Raw genomic sequence first — 15,037 nt, 5'->3', positions numbered from 1 at the left:
ACACAATTACTGTAGAAACATCCATTGCTTCCTTTAGTTTTGCCAGTGTTTGTCTCATGTATTTTGTGGCACCATGATTAGGTGCATAAACATTCATGATTGTTATTTCTTCTTGTTGAATTGCCCCTTTTATTAGTATGTAGTGGCCTTCTTTGTCTCTCATAACATCCTTGCATTTAAAGTCTATTTTATCTGAGATTAATATTGCTACTCCTGCTTTCTTTTGGCTGTAGTTTGCATGAAATATTTTTTCCATCCTTTCACTTTCAATTTCTTTGTGTCACTGTGTCTAAGATGAGTCTCTTGTATGCAACATATTGATGGTTCATATTTTTTGATCCATTCTGCCAATCTGTACCTTTTAATTGGGGCGTTTAATCCATTTACATTCAATGTTATTACTTTTAACGCATTTCTTGAATCAGCCATACTATCCTTTGGTTTATGTTTGTCAGATATATTTTTTCCCTCTCTCTCTTAATGTCCTTTAATGAACCAATATGGAATCTCTCTAGTACTGAACCTTTCTCCATATCTCTCTCTCCTTTCTTTGTTTCTCTGTCGGTAGGGCTCCCTTTAGTATCTGAAGTAGGGCGAGTCTCTTGTTAGCAAATTCTCTTAGCATTTGTTTGTCTGTGAAAAATTTAAGCTCTCCCTCAAATTTGAAGGAGAGCTTTGCTGGATAAAGTATTCTTGGTTGGAAATTTTTCTCTCTCAGAATTTTAAATATGTCATGCCACTGCCGTCTCACTTCCATGGTGGCCACTGAGTAGTCACTATTTAGTCTTATGTTGTTTCCTTTGTATGTGGTGAGTTGCTTTTCTCTTGCTGCTTTCAGAACTTGCTCCTTCTCTTCAGTATTTGACAGTCTGATCAGAATATGTCTCGGAGTAGGTTTATTTGGATTTATTCTATTTGGAGTTTGCTGGGCATTTATGCTTTGTGTATTTGTATTGTGTAGAAGGTTTGGGAAGTTTTCCCAAACAATTTCTTTGAATACTCTTTCTAGACCCTTTATCCTTTTCTTCCCCTTCTGGGACACCAGTGAGTCTTATATTTGGATGTTTTATTTTATCTATCATATCCCTGATGTCCATTTTGAGTTTTTCGATTTTTTTCCCCATTCTTTCTTTTGTTCTTTCGTTTTCCATTCTGTGGTCCTCAAGGTCACTGATTCACTTTTCAGCTTCCACTAGTCTTGTACTGTGAGTATCCAGAATCTTTTTAATTTGGTCAACAGTTTCTTTTATTTACATAAAATCATCTATTTTTTTGTTTACTCTTGCAATTTCTTCTTTATGCTCTTCTAGGGTCTTCTTCATGTCCTTTATATCCTGTGCCATGCTCTCGTTTGTCTTTAGTTCTTTGATTAATTGCTCCAAGTACTGTCTCCCCTCTGATCTTCTGATTAGGGTGTTTGGGTTTGGGTTATCCATATCATCTGGTTTTATCATATGCTTTAAAATTTTCTGTTGTTTTTGGCCTCTTGGCATTTGCTTTACTTGATAGGGTTCTTTTAGGAGATGTAGGATTATTCAAGGATGAATCTCTAATTTGTCAGATCTACAGCTTGGTGGCATACACTTTCTCTAACCATCAGATGGCATCTGCGAGTCATCTATTCCCCTCAAGTCAGTTCTCCCCAACTTTGTCTTTGTGGTGTGTGGGGGTCTGATTCTTGTGGGGTCCAATTGGTGCACCCAGTTTCGGTGTGTTGGTGGTGGTGTCTGCCCTGAATGTGGGGCATGTGTCTGAGCGGTTAGGGAGGGAGGGCAGCTTTAATAATCAAACCTCCCAGGTGTTCCTGGAGATTTATGGCTGTTGCAAGAGTCTAAACCTTCATTTCAGTCTTGCCACAGATTGTCTCTGCTGCTGACCCACAAGTCTTTAGTATTGGCGTATGGTCCCTGAGATTTCCAAGTGTGTCCCTCTTCCAAGCCATGCCCTTCTAGGGCCTCTGCTGAGGGAAGGTTGTGCTACGTCACAAGTGCACACCATCCTTCAAGGGAAGTTCTGGGCCGCAGGGCCGTGTAGGGGCATTCCCAGCCTGCTGTAAGGATGGCTGAATGGGGCGGGCCAATTTCCCCCTTTTCGCACAGCTCCGCCTTCCCAGCTCTGGGACAATTAGCTGTGGGTGCGTGAAAGACTACTGTCCATCCCCAACACCCCCCGTCACACTGGGTTTCTTGGTGCGGCTCTGGGCTGTGGCCCCAGCGCCTGGAAGGAGCATTCCCAGCCTGCCAGGAAGATGGCTGCAAGGGGCGTGTTTTTTTCCCCCTTTTGGCTAACCTCTGCCTGCCTCACTCCAAGACAATTAGCAGCAGGTGTGCGAAAGGCTATCTTCCACGCCAGATATTGAGGCGTTTGCACAGCCCGTTCCTGCCATGCTTCACTGTGCGGTTCTCGCTGCCATATCTGCAGCCGCTTTTGGGTTTGTTTGTTTTTTTTAAAAGAGAGAACCTACGATGGCAGCTAGGTGAGACAGGGCAAAAAAACATCTCCGTGAAAAATACTAGATGAAAACCAGAAAGTGACCCAGAACACCAGTTTCAGTGATGCACCAGCTGGAAAAGGTCTGCTAAAACCACAGGGACCATGCACTTAGTGAAACTGGGAGTCTGCATTCTGAAACGAGTGAGTAAGCTGGCTGAAAGCCCCGCGGCTGAACTGCGGTGTGGGGAAACTGGGGGTTGGCGTTTGGAGACAGACTAGTTCTATTTTAAAAAAAAAACAAAAACAAAAAAACACAGGAGCGGCTGCAGTTACGACGGTGGGAACCGCACAGTGAAGCACGGCAGGAGCAGGCTGTGCCAACCTCTCGGTGTCTGGCGTGGAGGATAGACCACTGCTGATTCCCTCAGGGCCGTGGGGCAGAGGGGAGAGCCAAAAGGAGAAAGAAACCATGCTGCTTGTAGCCAGCTCCCCGGCAGGCTGGAGACACTCCTCTCCAGGGCTGTACTCACAGCCCAGAGCCACGCCAGGAAACCCAGTGGGATGGGGAGTGTATCCCACGTCACCACGCACATGCCAGAATATTGGCCGTGGACAGTGGCCTTGGGTGCATACATAGCTAGTTGTCCCGGAGCTGGGAAGATGGCTCTGTGCGAAAAGCGGGGGGTTGAGATGACCCATTCAGCCATCTTTGCATCAGGCTGAGAGCGCCCCTGCATGACCCAGCGGCTCAGGGCTTCCCTTGAGGGACGGCGCGCACTTGTGACGTAGCACAGCCTTCCCTCAGCAGAGCTCCTGGAAGATCACAGCTAAGAAGGGGGGCCTGCTCGGAAAACCCAGGGACACTACGTCAATGCCGGTGACTTGTGGGTCAGCAGCAGAGAAAATCTGGGGCAAAACTGAAATGAAGGCTTAGACTCTTGCAACAGCCTTGAATCTCCGGGAACACCTGGGAGGTTTGATATTAAAGCTGCCCTGCCTCCCGAACCACCCAGACATATGCCCCACAAGTTGTATTTTTTACAACTTGAAAGAACTCTGTCAAGCAAAGCAAATGCCAAGAGGCCAAAAACAACAGAAAATCTTAAAGCATATGATAAAACCAGATGATATGGAGAACCCAATCCCAAACACCCAAATCAAAATATCAGAAGAGACACAGTACTTGGCGCAATTAATCAAAGGACTACACTCAAAGAATGAGAGCATGGCACAGGATATAAAGGACATGAAGAAGAACATGGCACAGGAAATAAAGGACATAAAGAAGACCCTAGAAGAGCATAAAGAAGAAATTGCAAGAGTAAATAAAAAAAAAAATAGAAGATCTTATGGAAATAAAAGAAACTGTTGGCCAAATTAAAAAGACTGTACACTCATAATACAAGATTAGTGGAAGTTGAACAACTCAAAGTCCTAGAGGACCACAGAACAGAAAATGAAAGAACAAAAGAAAGAAAGGAGAAAAAAATCGAAAAAATTGAAATGGATCTCAGGGATATGATAGATAAAATAAAATGTCCAAATATAAGACTCATGGGTGTCCCAGAAGGGGAAGAGAAGGGTAAAGGTCTAGAAAGAGTATTCAAAGAAATTGTTGGAGAAGACTTCCCAAACCTACACAATATAAATACACAAAGCATAAATGCCCAGCAAACTCCTAATAGAATAAATCCAAATAAACCCACTCCAAGACATAGTGTGATCAGACTCAAATACTGAAGAGAAGGAGCAAGTTCTGAAAGCAGCAAGAGAAAAGCAATTCACCACATACGAAGGAAACAACATAAGACTGAGTAGTGACTACTCAGTGGCCAGCATGGAGGCGAGAAGGCAGTAGCATGACATATTTAAAATTCTGAGAGAGAAAAATTTCCAACCAAGAATACTTTATCCAGCAAAACTCTCCTTCAAATTTGAGGGAGAGCTTAAATTTTTCACAAACAAATGCTGAGAGATTTTGCTAATAAAAGACCTGCCCTACTTCAGATACTAAAGGGAGCCCTACTGATAGAGAAACAAAGAAAGGAGAGAGAGATATAGAGAAACCTTACAGACATATATAGAACATTATATCCCAAATCACCAGGACACACATTCTTCTCTAGTGATCACGGATCTTTCTCCAGAATAGACCCTATAGTGGGGGCATAAAACAAACCTCAATAAATTTAAAAATAAATTGAATTTATTCAAAGTACATTCTCTGACCACAATGGAATACAAATAGAAGTCAATAACCATCAGAGACTTAGAAAATTCACAAACACCTGGAGGGTAAAAATGAGGGGGAGATGAAAACATTCCCGGATAGTCAAAAGCTGAGGGACTTCATCACCAATAGATCAGTCCTATAAGAAATGCTAAAGGGAATTGAGCAGGCTGAAAGGAAGGGACACTAAACAATTGACTGAAACCACATGAAGAAATAAAGATTTCCAGTAAAGATCACATGGTAAATATAAATACCAGTACTACTGTATTTTTGATTTGTAGCTCCACTGTTTACTTCCTACAGGATCTAAAATACATAAAGTGTAATGATAAATCAGTGGTTTTGGACTCAATGTGAAATATGTAATTTTTGACAAGAACTACATAAAGGTGGGGGAATGGAGGAGTAAAGGAACGTAGTTTATGTGTCCTATCGAAGTTAGTTGGTATCAAAGAAAACAAGAGTGTTATAGACTTAAGAGGTTAAACTTAAGCCCCACGGTAAACACAAAGAAAGTATCAGAGAATAAGACCATAGAGATGAAAAGTGGAGTATGGGTTACGAGAAGTGGGGGAAGGGGCAATGGGTAGTTAAGAAATGAGTGTAGGGTTTCTGTTTGGGGTGAAGGGAAATTTCTAGTAATGGATGGTGGGAAGGTGATAGCATTGCAACATTCTAAATGTGATTAATCCCACTAATGGAATGCTAGGGAGGGGTTGGAATGGGAAGATTTAGGCTGTATATATGTTTCCACAAGTGAAAAAAAGAAGTCTAAATAGATAATGACAATTACATGCCAAGGAAGATCCTGGATGGGATCTGAGGATGGAGGAGAGGAGGCTCAAAGGGACACAGTTGGGACATAAGGAAAAAAAAAAAAAGAAGATGTAGAATGTAAGGTTTTTATCAATGTTGAATTTCTTGAACTTCTTAGCTGCGCTTAAAGGGAATGCATAAAAGAATGTTCTTGTTCATGAGAAATGTATATGTGAGTTATAGTATTTGTTCAAGGATGTGTGCAGCTTGCTCTCATATGTTCAGAAGACAGAGCAATAGATGATGGATGATAGATAGGGAGGGAGGGAGGGAAAGAAAGAAATGGCGGTATGACAGCATGCTAAAGTTGATGGATCAGGGTATCGGGGGAGGGGGGTCAGGGTATGCTGTGTATGGGGTTTGTATTGTTTTTGCAACTGTTCCTATAACTTTGAATTTATTTCAAAATAAAAAAAAAAGAAATAGTCTGCCTCCAAACGCCAACCCTTTGGTTTCCCCACACTGCAGCATTGCTGCTGGATATTCAGTGGCTTACTCACTTGTTTTAGAATGCGGACTCCCGGTTTCACCAAGTTCACAGTCCCTGTGGATTTAGCAGACCTTGTCCAGCTGGTGCATCGCTGGAACTGGTGTTCTGGGTCACTTTCTGGGTTTTATCTAGTATTTTTCACGGAGGTGTTTTTTTGCCCTGTCTCTCTTAGCCGCCATCTTAGGTTCTCCTATTTTACCCTTTTAGATATTATTGTGTCCCAATGGATTTTTGACAAAGGTGCAAAAGCAGTTCAGTGGAGGAAGGTTAGACTTTTCAACAAATGGTGTTGGAACAATTGGTCATCCATAGGCCAAAAAAAAAAATTAACCTCAATCTAAATCTTGCCCCTTATACAAAAATTAATTCAAAGTGGACTTTAGAACTAAGTGCAAATTTCACAATTATAAAACTTGCAGAGGAAGACATAGGAGAAAATCTTCATTACTTCAAGTGAGGTAAAGTTAAGATATGATACCAAAAGCACAGTCCATTAGAAATTTGATAAATTTGACTTCATCAAAAGCTAAAATCTTTTGCTTTGTGAAAGACAACATAAAGAGAATGAAGACAAAGTGCAGCGTGAGGAAAAAAATATTTGTAGGTTACATCTCTGACAAAGGACTTGTATACAGAATATATTTAAAAACTCTCTCAAAATCCAACAGTAAGAAAACAAACTCCATAAAAAATGGGCAAAGGATCAGAACAGACACTTCACCACAGAAGATATATGGATGGAAAATAAACATATGAAAAGACGCTCAATATCATTAACCCTTTGGGAAATGCAAATTAAAACCATGATGAGATTCCACTACATTTCTATTAGAATGGCTAAAGTTTTAAAACCTGACAAGTGCTGATGAGGATACAGAGCAACTGGTGGAATGGAAAATGGTATATCCACTTGGGAAATCAGTTTGGCAATTTCTTACAAGGTTAAACTTACACTTACCACATGACCGAGCAATACCATTCCTAGATATTTAACCCAGAGAAATTAAATCTATGTTCACATAAAAACCTGCACACAAATGTTTATAGCACCTTTATTCACAATTGCTAAAAACTGGAAATAACCAAAATGTCCTTCAATGGGTGAATGAATAAAGAAATCATGGTACAGCCATATAATGGAAAACTACTCAGCAATAAATAAGAATGGACTATTGATGCATACAAGAACACAGATGAATCCTAAAGTCATTTTGCTGAGTGAAATAAGCCAGACTCAAAAGGTTACCTACTGAGGACCTTTTGCAAGGTGTTGGGGAAGGAAGAGTGAAGACTTTTAAATTCAAGGTCATGGCAAAACATCTGAAGTTCATTGCCAGAACTGTGATGGTACAGGAAGGGAACGTGGAAGGTGCATACAGAACTCTAAACAGAATCCTTACCAGGGATGGGCTCATGGAGGATATTAAGCGACCCCGGGCCATGCCGCCAGTGACAACAGGAAAGCTATGAAACCTGCCGGGGGATCTACAACATGGAAATGGCTCGCAAGATCAACTTCTTGATGTGAAGAATCATGCGGATCCGTGGCAGGATTGCTGAGGCCTGTGGATAAGAGGCCCAGTATGAAAATCCTCATCCAGTTTGTCTCCTTTTCTTTTTCCAATCCCATTTTTCCTTACCTTTCTCTACAATAAATTCAATCACAAATATGCAAGGCCTATGTATATAGAGGCAATCCCACTAGTTAGCAATGGACCCTCTCTATTATTAAGTGAATTAGAAACTGAGTCAAAAAGTAGTCTAGTACCATCATGTAGTTATGAGCAGTTGATTGTACACCATGGATGATTGTATGGTATGTAAATATATCTCAATAAAACTGAATTTAATTTAAAAAAGTAGTCTAGGAGAGATGAAAAAATTACTAAAATGTTGTATAATGTATCTCCCATTTCCTACCCATTTATTATGAACCCCAAAGCAAGATAGTATTATTGGAGAAGCATTTGCTATTGTTTACTGAACTATCCTCCAATTGTTAGGTAAAGAGAGGAAGCATATAAGTACTTGGAATAAATTTCACTTCTGAAACACCCCCCCCCCCCCCCAGAAAAAAAGGTAACCTACTGTATGATTTCATTATATGACATTTTGGAAAAGTTAAACTATAGGGACGGAGAAAAGAGAAGTGGTTGCTGGGGGATAAGGGTTGGGGGAGGTTTTGATTAAAAAGAGGCAACACTGGGGAATTTTGTGAGTGATAGAACTGTTCTATATACTGGTTGCAGTGATGGTTACATGAGTCCATACAAGTCTCAAAACTATCAGAAATGTATACAATATATACATGAGTGTTTGTGTGTGTATCTTGATTACGATGGGAGTTACACAGGTACATACCCTTGTCAAAACTCATCATGAATTTTGTTGCAAGTTATACCTCAATAAAGTTGAATTAAAAAAAAATGAAAACCTCTCCACTCCAGCCCCACTCCTTAAAAATACTGTTCACAGTTTAGTGTCCATAAAAGCATGTAATATGAAGATTTTTTCAACTGCATAAATGGGACATTGTACACAATATATATTGTGCTTCATATTGATTTTTTTTACTTAGAGGTTTTGGAGATCTTATAAGGTAACTGACAGGTTAGGTATAGGTATAGGTATATGTAAGTTCTATATGTAAAATGTTTATAGGTTGACTATATTTTTAATAGTTATATTGTATGCCATTCTGTGATGTAACATCATTTATTTAACCAGTCTCCCTCTGTTGGATATTTAGGTTATTGCCAGTTTTTTTGCTATTACAAGCCATGCTGCAGTGAGTAGCCCTGTGCATACATTTGTTTTGCAAGTATACTGATAATATTTCTATAAGTGGGATTACTAGGTTACATGGTATGCATAATTTGAGTTTTTTATAGCAGCTGACAGAGTGCCCTCCTTAGAAGGAAGTAGAGCTTTTAGAGTGAGACATACGTAAATTTATAATTTCCCATCACAAAGTCTTGAACTTCTGTCTTTTATAGGATCATGCCGATATTGAGTGGAAGTTTGCAAGGACAAAGCTCTGGATGAGTTACTTTGATGAAGGTGGCACCTTGCCACCTCCTTTCAACATCATCCCCAGTCCAAAATCATTTCTATACCTTGGTAACTGGTTCAACAACACCTTCTGCCCCAAAAGAGACCCTGATGGTAGACAGAGAAGGCACAACCTGAGAAGCTTCACGGTAAGGGTTTTCAAAATAGTGTTTCTTTTTCAAATAAAACTGTTTCCTACCTTCCCTCCTAGTAACACTCCCTATTCTAAACATAAAGTCATTCTTGCCTACAGGTGTTTCGGAAATTTGTCAGGCAGAAGCTCCTGTCATTCTCCAATCCTACTATTTTAAAATATGTTCCAGGGGTGGGTGGGTGGGTAGGGTGCTGGGAGACTGCTGATATAACTTCTCTATCCATTTTAAATTACAGGAACGCCATGCTGACAGTCTGATACAGAATCAACATTACCAGGTAAAGCTTTCTCACAAAGAATAAGCACAATAGTTCTTGGCCAGTTCCGTGGAGTAAAAGCAAAATCTACTCTATGTCTGAATATGATCCCTTCTGACTGGGGTAGGAGGCTTGAAAGGTTGAAATTCATCAAATGCTGAAGTATCTCCTCAGAGTGGAATCACCTGCTTTATAATACTGTTCTTAGACCTTTAACACTGCCTCAGCTTGATCAGCAACACCCATGACTTAGAAAGCTATCTACTTAGAGATTAAATAGAGTATGTGGTTGGTCAGTCAACAAATATATACTGAGTGCCTACTAGGTGTCAGACACTAGGCTAGACGCTAAATGAAAGACATAGTCTTTCTGCTCTTATGAAGCTTATTATCTAGTAGGGATGAAATACATTAAACAAATTATTATAGCTATTAATTAAATGATTAAAAGGGTATAACCTGCAGTGAAGAAAATTACAGAGGGCTATAGGAATATTTAAAAAGTTAAGGAGTATATAATAGGAAGAAACTAATCTCGATGTAGTAAAAGCTTATCTGAATGTTAGGAACTTAGGTCTCCCTGAATTACAAACATGACTTCAATCAAAGAAGTAGATCAGCACTTCAGCATTTTAAAAAAGCAATTAACCTAATAAACATTAGTACATTTTTCTCCCACCAGCTGAAAAAAAAACAAACTTCCAAATGTCAGAAACATTTCTTGAGACTAATCCTTGCAAATTACAAATAAGAGACTCCTATCTCTCACCTTCTTGATCAAAATAAACCCAAAGAATGAAAATGTTCTTCCCCTAGCTTTGTTCCTCCTAGGCCATAAGTAACAAGAGAAACCAAAAACACAGTATTTGGTAAATAACCTTGTCTCCCTCTCCTGCCTCAAACCCTTATTATTTTCACAATAATGAAACTTAGGCAAGACTCATCACCTTCATTTTCTATGTCACAGTCCTCAAAAAAATTTGATTCCTGGGCATGTCAGCGACTTCTTAAAGTTCACATAGTAGCAGAAGTAATATATGTAACATTGGCTATTACTACAATAGGTCTTGAAATTAGAATGAGGTAGAGTTGAATCCTAATTTTGCCATTAGTTATGCGACCTTGGGCAAGTCACTTAACCTGTTTCACTTAGCCTCAGTTTCCTCATCTATAAAATGGGGATAATAAAATTTAACTCATAGTGTTGTTGTGAGTTGGTAAGTATGTATGCATGTGTGTGTATGTGTGTGTGCTTGCATACATATTGCCTGTACAGTGCTTGACACGCTGTGGTAAGTGGTAGCTATCTCATCATCATAACTAATAACAAAGCTTACTGACGGTAAGTGTGCCATTCCTCCAGAGGTTAAAGAAAAAGAGGTTGTCACTGTAAAGAAGTGTAGATTAACTCTGAGAAAAAAAATATATCGACAATGTAGATCAGTGGACATTAAAATCAGCAGACCTGGTGACACCGAAGAATATAAAACAAGGAAAACTCTCATCTTACTAGGGGAGTTAAAGTTTAACCTGGCTTGAAGGGAAGGGATATCAACTATGGATATTCAAAGATTATTTCATTCTCCTTATTCTGTAAATGTGAATCCATGTTTACCTTATGCTTGGGTGAAAATTGTTCCTTTAGGGTGAATTTAATTACACTTGCTCACTCTGTTGCCAGATTCACTAGACACAAAATAATTCTTCATTTGGCTAATTAACTGATTTTTTTTTCAGAAGCATGGCTGGATCTGTGAGGATTTTCTATTGCAAAGTCTAAGCATGTTTTATTTTCTGTATAGGTTTCTTATTTTACTGAGAGCCTGAGAAGGAAACTGAATGCCTCTTCATGTTTGTTTTTCAATTCCAGGAAGTCATCAGGAATTTAGTCAAAAGATATGTGGCTGCTATGATAAGAAATTCCAAAACAAATGAGGGACTGACAGAAGAAAATTTTAAGGTAATTTAATATTAAGTGGTTTAATATCTCATTTCTTAAGCATCATTTAATCATCAGTGTTTGAGATTTCTGGAGATGGAACTTCACCTGCCTATAGTACAGCAAAAATAGCTACAATTCTTATTCTCTCTCTTAGAATTGTCTGTTGTCCAATAAATGGAGACTTTACAATGTCTGTCACACCACAATCAGTTTTATGAATAAAAGAAGGTTGCCCCTATGCATTCTTTAAACATCAGGGTGTTTTTCAATGTTGGAAGTGAGTGCTTTAGGATGTGTGGGGTGGGGCAAGATAACAAAGGGAAGATGCCTGGATACTTAAAAGGCCCTCTTCACTTAAAAGAGATAAGATAAAGACTCCTAAAAAGCTATTATTAAATCTAAGGTCTTAAGAAACCCTATTGTAATTTGCTCTCCACCCCCCCCACCCCCTCCCCCGCCACCGCCCCAGGACACATTTGGCAAAACTGAAGACATTTTTATTGTCAAAACTGGGTGGTGGGGGGATTACTACTGGCATCTTGTGGAGAGAATCCATGATGCTGCTAAACATCCTACTATGCACAAGACAGCCCCCCTCAACAAATAATTATCCAACCCAAAATGTTAGTAGTACACACGTACACACGCACACTCACATAAAGGCACATCGGAAGGCCGTAACCCTAATCCATAGGTGCTGGGGTACAGTGGTAAGCAAGATATAACCAGTTCCTGCTCTTGTGAAGTGAAAAATAATATAGGGTGACAACAGGGCAAATACATGGTAGTGTGGAAACACTGTGAGGAGGGACACACGACGGGAACTTGGGGGGTGAGGGTAGGCTTCTCAGTGAAGTGATGTTTAAGCTGAGGCTTGAAGGATGAGTCAGATAAAGGGCAGTTGGGGAAATCAGTGTTCTAGACAGAGAGAATAGCATAGGCAATGGTCCAGAGGCAAGAGAGAATATGGGTCTATACAGTTGGACAGTAGATTGCCTGGGGAGAGCAGGAAGAGATCAGAATGGAGAGGTTGTCAGGCACTAGGTATTGAAAGACCTTGTAGTCTATTGTATGGCACTTTGACTATTTTCTAAGGTCAGTGACAAGTTATTAAAGAGTTTCAAGCAGGGAAACGACATGATCAGATTTAAGCCTTCAAAAGATTATTTTTAAAGGAACAATCTAGGAATCTGGGCAGCCACTTAGAAGAAATCTCATAGGGATTTAAATGAACACAGCCCTGTCCCAAACAGCAGTCTCACCACCTGACATTTCACTTATCTAGTTTAATTTCTTAGAGTCTTAAAAAGTTTTTTCCTCTTCAGTAGTCCTTTTATATGCAGAAGACTAGAAGAGCCAGTGCCCTAATCTACTACCTTAATTGTTAGTAAACATTTTGGCAGGGATTAATCAGGTGATGTGTACCTGATGTAGAGGTGCTGAAATCAACTTTTTTTCAATTGCATAATTTTTCTAATGGCCAGCCCTGCTCACAGAATTATTAATATGTTTCTCTTCTGCTTGGGTAATGTGCGATTTTTCTGGTAGTGTGTGTGCTTTGTTGTCTGCCATTAAGCAAAACCTGGAACATTCCAATCATGCCAACTTTGAAGTAAAGACCAAGCTTCCTTAAAATAATGTGTCTTCTCTTTTGCCCTAGGAATTAAAGCAGGACATCTCCAGCTTTCGATATGAAGTACTTGACCTCTTAGGAAATAGGAAACATCCAAGTAGAAGCTTTTCTACTAGCAGCACTGATGAACTCTCACAGAGGGATGATACCAATGATGACAGTGGCGGGGCTCGGGCCAAATCCAAGGGCGTCTCTTTCAATTTAGGGTGCAAGAAAAAGGCCTGCCATGGACCACCTCCCATTAGAACCATGCCAAGAGCCAGTGGCACCCCAAGAAAGTCAAAGGCTGAGTCATCAAGCAAACGCTCCTTCATGGCTCCTCCTCTCAAGAAACTGGGTCTCATGTTCTCCAAGTTTAATGGTCACATGTCTGACCCCAGTTCAGAGTCAATGTACACAATTTCTGACGGAATTGTTCAGCAGCACTATATGTGGCAGGACATCAAATATTCTCAAATGGAGAAAGGGAAAGCAGAGGCCTGTTCTCAAAGTGAAATTAACCTCAGTGAGGTAGAATTAGGTGAAGCCAGGGGTGCTGCTCAGAGTGAATGCCCTCTAGCCTGTTCCAGCTCTCTTCATTGTGCATCCAGCATCTGCTCCTCAAATTCTAAACTTTTAGACTCCTCAGAAGATGTATTTGAAACTTGGGGAGAGGCGTGTGACTTACTCATGCACAAATGGGGTGATGGACAGGAAGAACAAGTTACAACTCGGCTCTAACTCAAGTCCCTATCACCTGTTCTGGAACTCAACAGAAAGTATGTTAATTCCTTGCTCTCAGAGGTGACTTAGAACACGATTCCCTCACTGCCCCCTAGAAAGGAGAGTGACACTCCTATTATTTTCACTGTCTTTTATAGCCACATTCTCCACCTTCTTTTTGTTTTATTATTACTATTATTTGCCTTTTTATACCTACGAACACTAAGTTCATTTCACAACCAACTGAAGGGGTGTTTGCCTCTAAACAGCGGAGGTGCAGTCGGGTGCTTAACCCTTTTGTTTGGCTTTTCATACCCTTGCTTCCTTGAAGCTCCAGGTGCCACTTTGCTATTGTTGCTGCTGCACAGATTCCTGATCTTCCTCAGGATCTTATACCATTTCCCCACAGGGCTGAGGATGTGGTCAACATTCCCCACCAGCTATCAGATGAGGCAAACTAACCTATCTGATGCCCTTCAGTGCTACACGCTGCCTATGCTGCTTCAATGAACAGCATCAAAGGGAGACTGAACAGACACCAAAGAATTGTCAGCTTGTGGTTTCTAGGTATAACTGGCCAATTTTTTTTTAAACACGACAACTTCTCATTATGGGGGCTGTTTGAGTTTTTGTTTGTTTCTTAAAGATGTGTTAGTTTCCTAATGTGTGCCAATGAGATATTTACCCCATAGTATATGCCATATCGAATAAGTTAGGTGAATTCCTTTCCTATGTTTGTGTATTTCAGTTCATTTACTACATTTTAAAATTTGATAGTATCAAAATTAGTATTTAGGATGTGTCCTATTTTTTGAAAACTTCTACTGTACTCTAATCAACAGTTACTACATCTCATGCATTGGCCAGAAAAAATAATTGGCTGGTATATTTATAGGGTCCTGGCTACTATTGACAGTTTTAATCATTGCTATCAAAAGCATTTCTAAGATAAAAGGCCTGGTTTTGAAAACATTTTTATCAGAAAAAATGACATCTTGCTGGAGTATCAAAATCTGAAATACAGCATCTACATTTTAATTAATTGCTTTCTGAAAAAAAGCCACAACAAAACCATTTTAGGTCTAGTTAATCTAATTCAGGTTGCAGTTATTCATTGGGGGCAGTGTAATTGCATGTGTAAACTTATGGTAGATAAGATTACTTACCCTAGTGAATTAATGGAAATATAAACATGATCCAAATTCAACTGTCTAAATCCTACTGTCTTCAAAGGAAGCTGCATTTATACATCCAAACAAATTATTTCTCACAGCTTAAGAGTATCTCATCAGAATACAAAGGTTCAAGTTAAAAAATGAGGTCCAT

General features: G+C 39.8%; 1 protein-coding gene and 1 pseudogene across 1 annotated transcript in view; both read left to right on the top strand.

Annotated features, from left to right (window-relative positions):
* The window catches only part of TRPC5 (transient receptor potential cation channel subfamily C member 5), a 252,581-nt gene extending 238,299 nt beyond the window's left edge, over positions 1–14,282 (top strand). Inside the window, exons 8-11 of the mRNA XM_037821964.1 lie at positions 8,969–9,172; positions 9,414–9,455; positions 11,305–11,394; positions 13,037–14,282. Of these exons, the coding sequence (XP_037677892.1) occupies positions 8,969–9,172; positions 9,414–9,455; positions 11,305–11,394; positions 13,037–13,729 (1,029 nt within the window). The 3' untranslated portion in view covers positions 13,730–14,282. The remainder of the gene's footprint in view (positions 1–8,968; positions 9,173–9,413; positions 9,456–11,304; positions 11,395–13,036) is intronic.
* Positions 7,281–7,532, top strand: LOC119523169 (annotated as a pseudogene).
* Positions 14,283–15,037: the final 755 nt, after the last annotated feature.

The sequence above is a fragment of the Choloepus didactylus genome, chromosome X, assembly GCF_015220235.1.
Source record: "Choloepus didactylus isolate mChoDid1 chromosome X, mChoDid1.pri, whole genome shotgun sequence".
NCBI lineage: Eukaryota > Metazoa > Chordata > Mammalia > Pilosa > Megalonychidae > Choloepus > Choloepus didactylus.
This window is presented reverse-complemented; position numbering and strand designations above follow the sequence as displayed.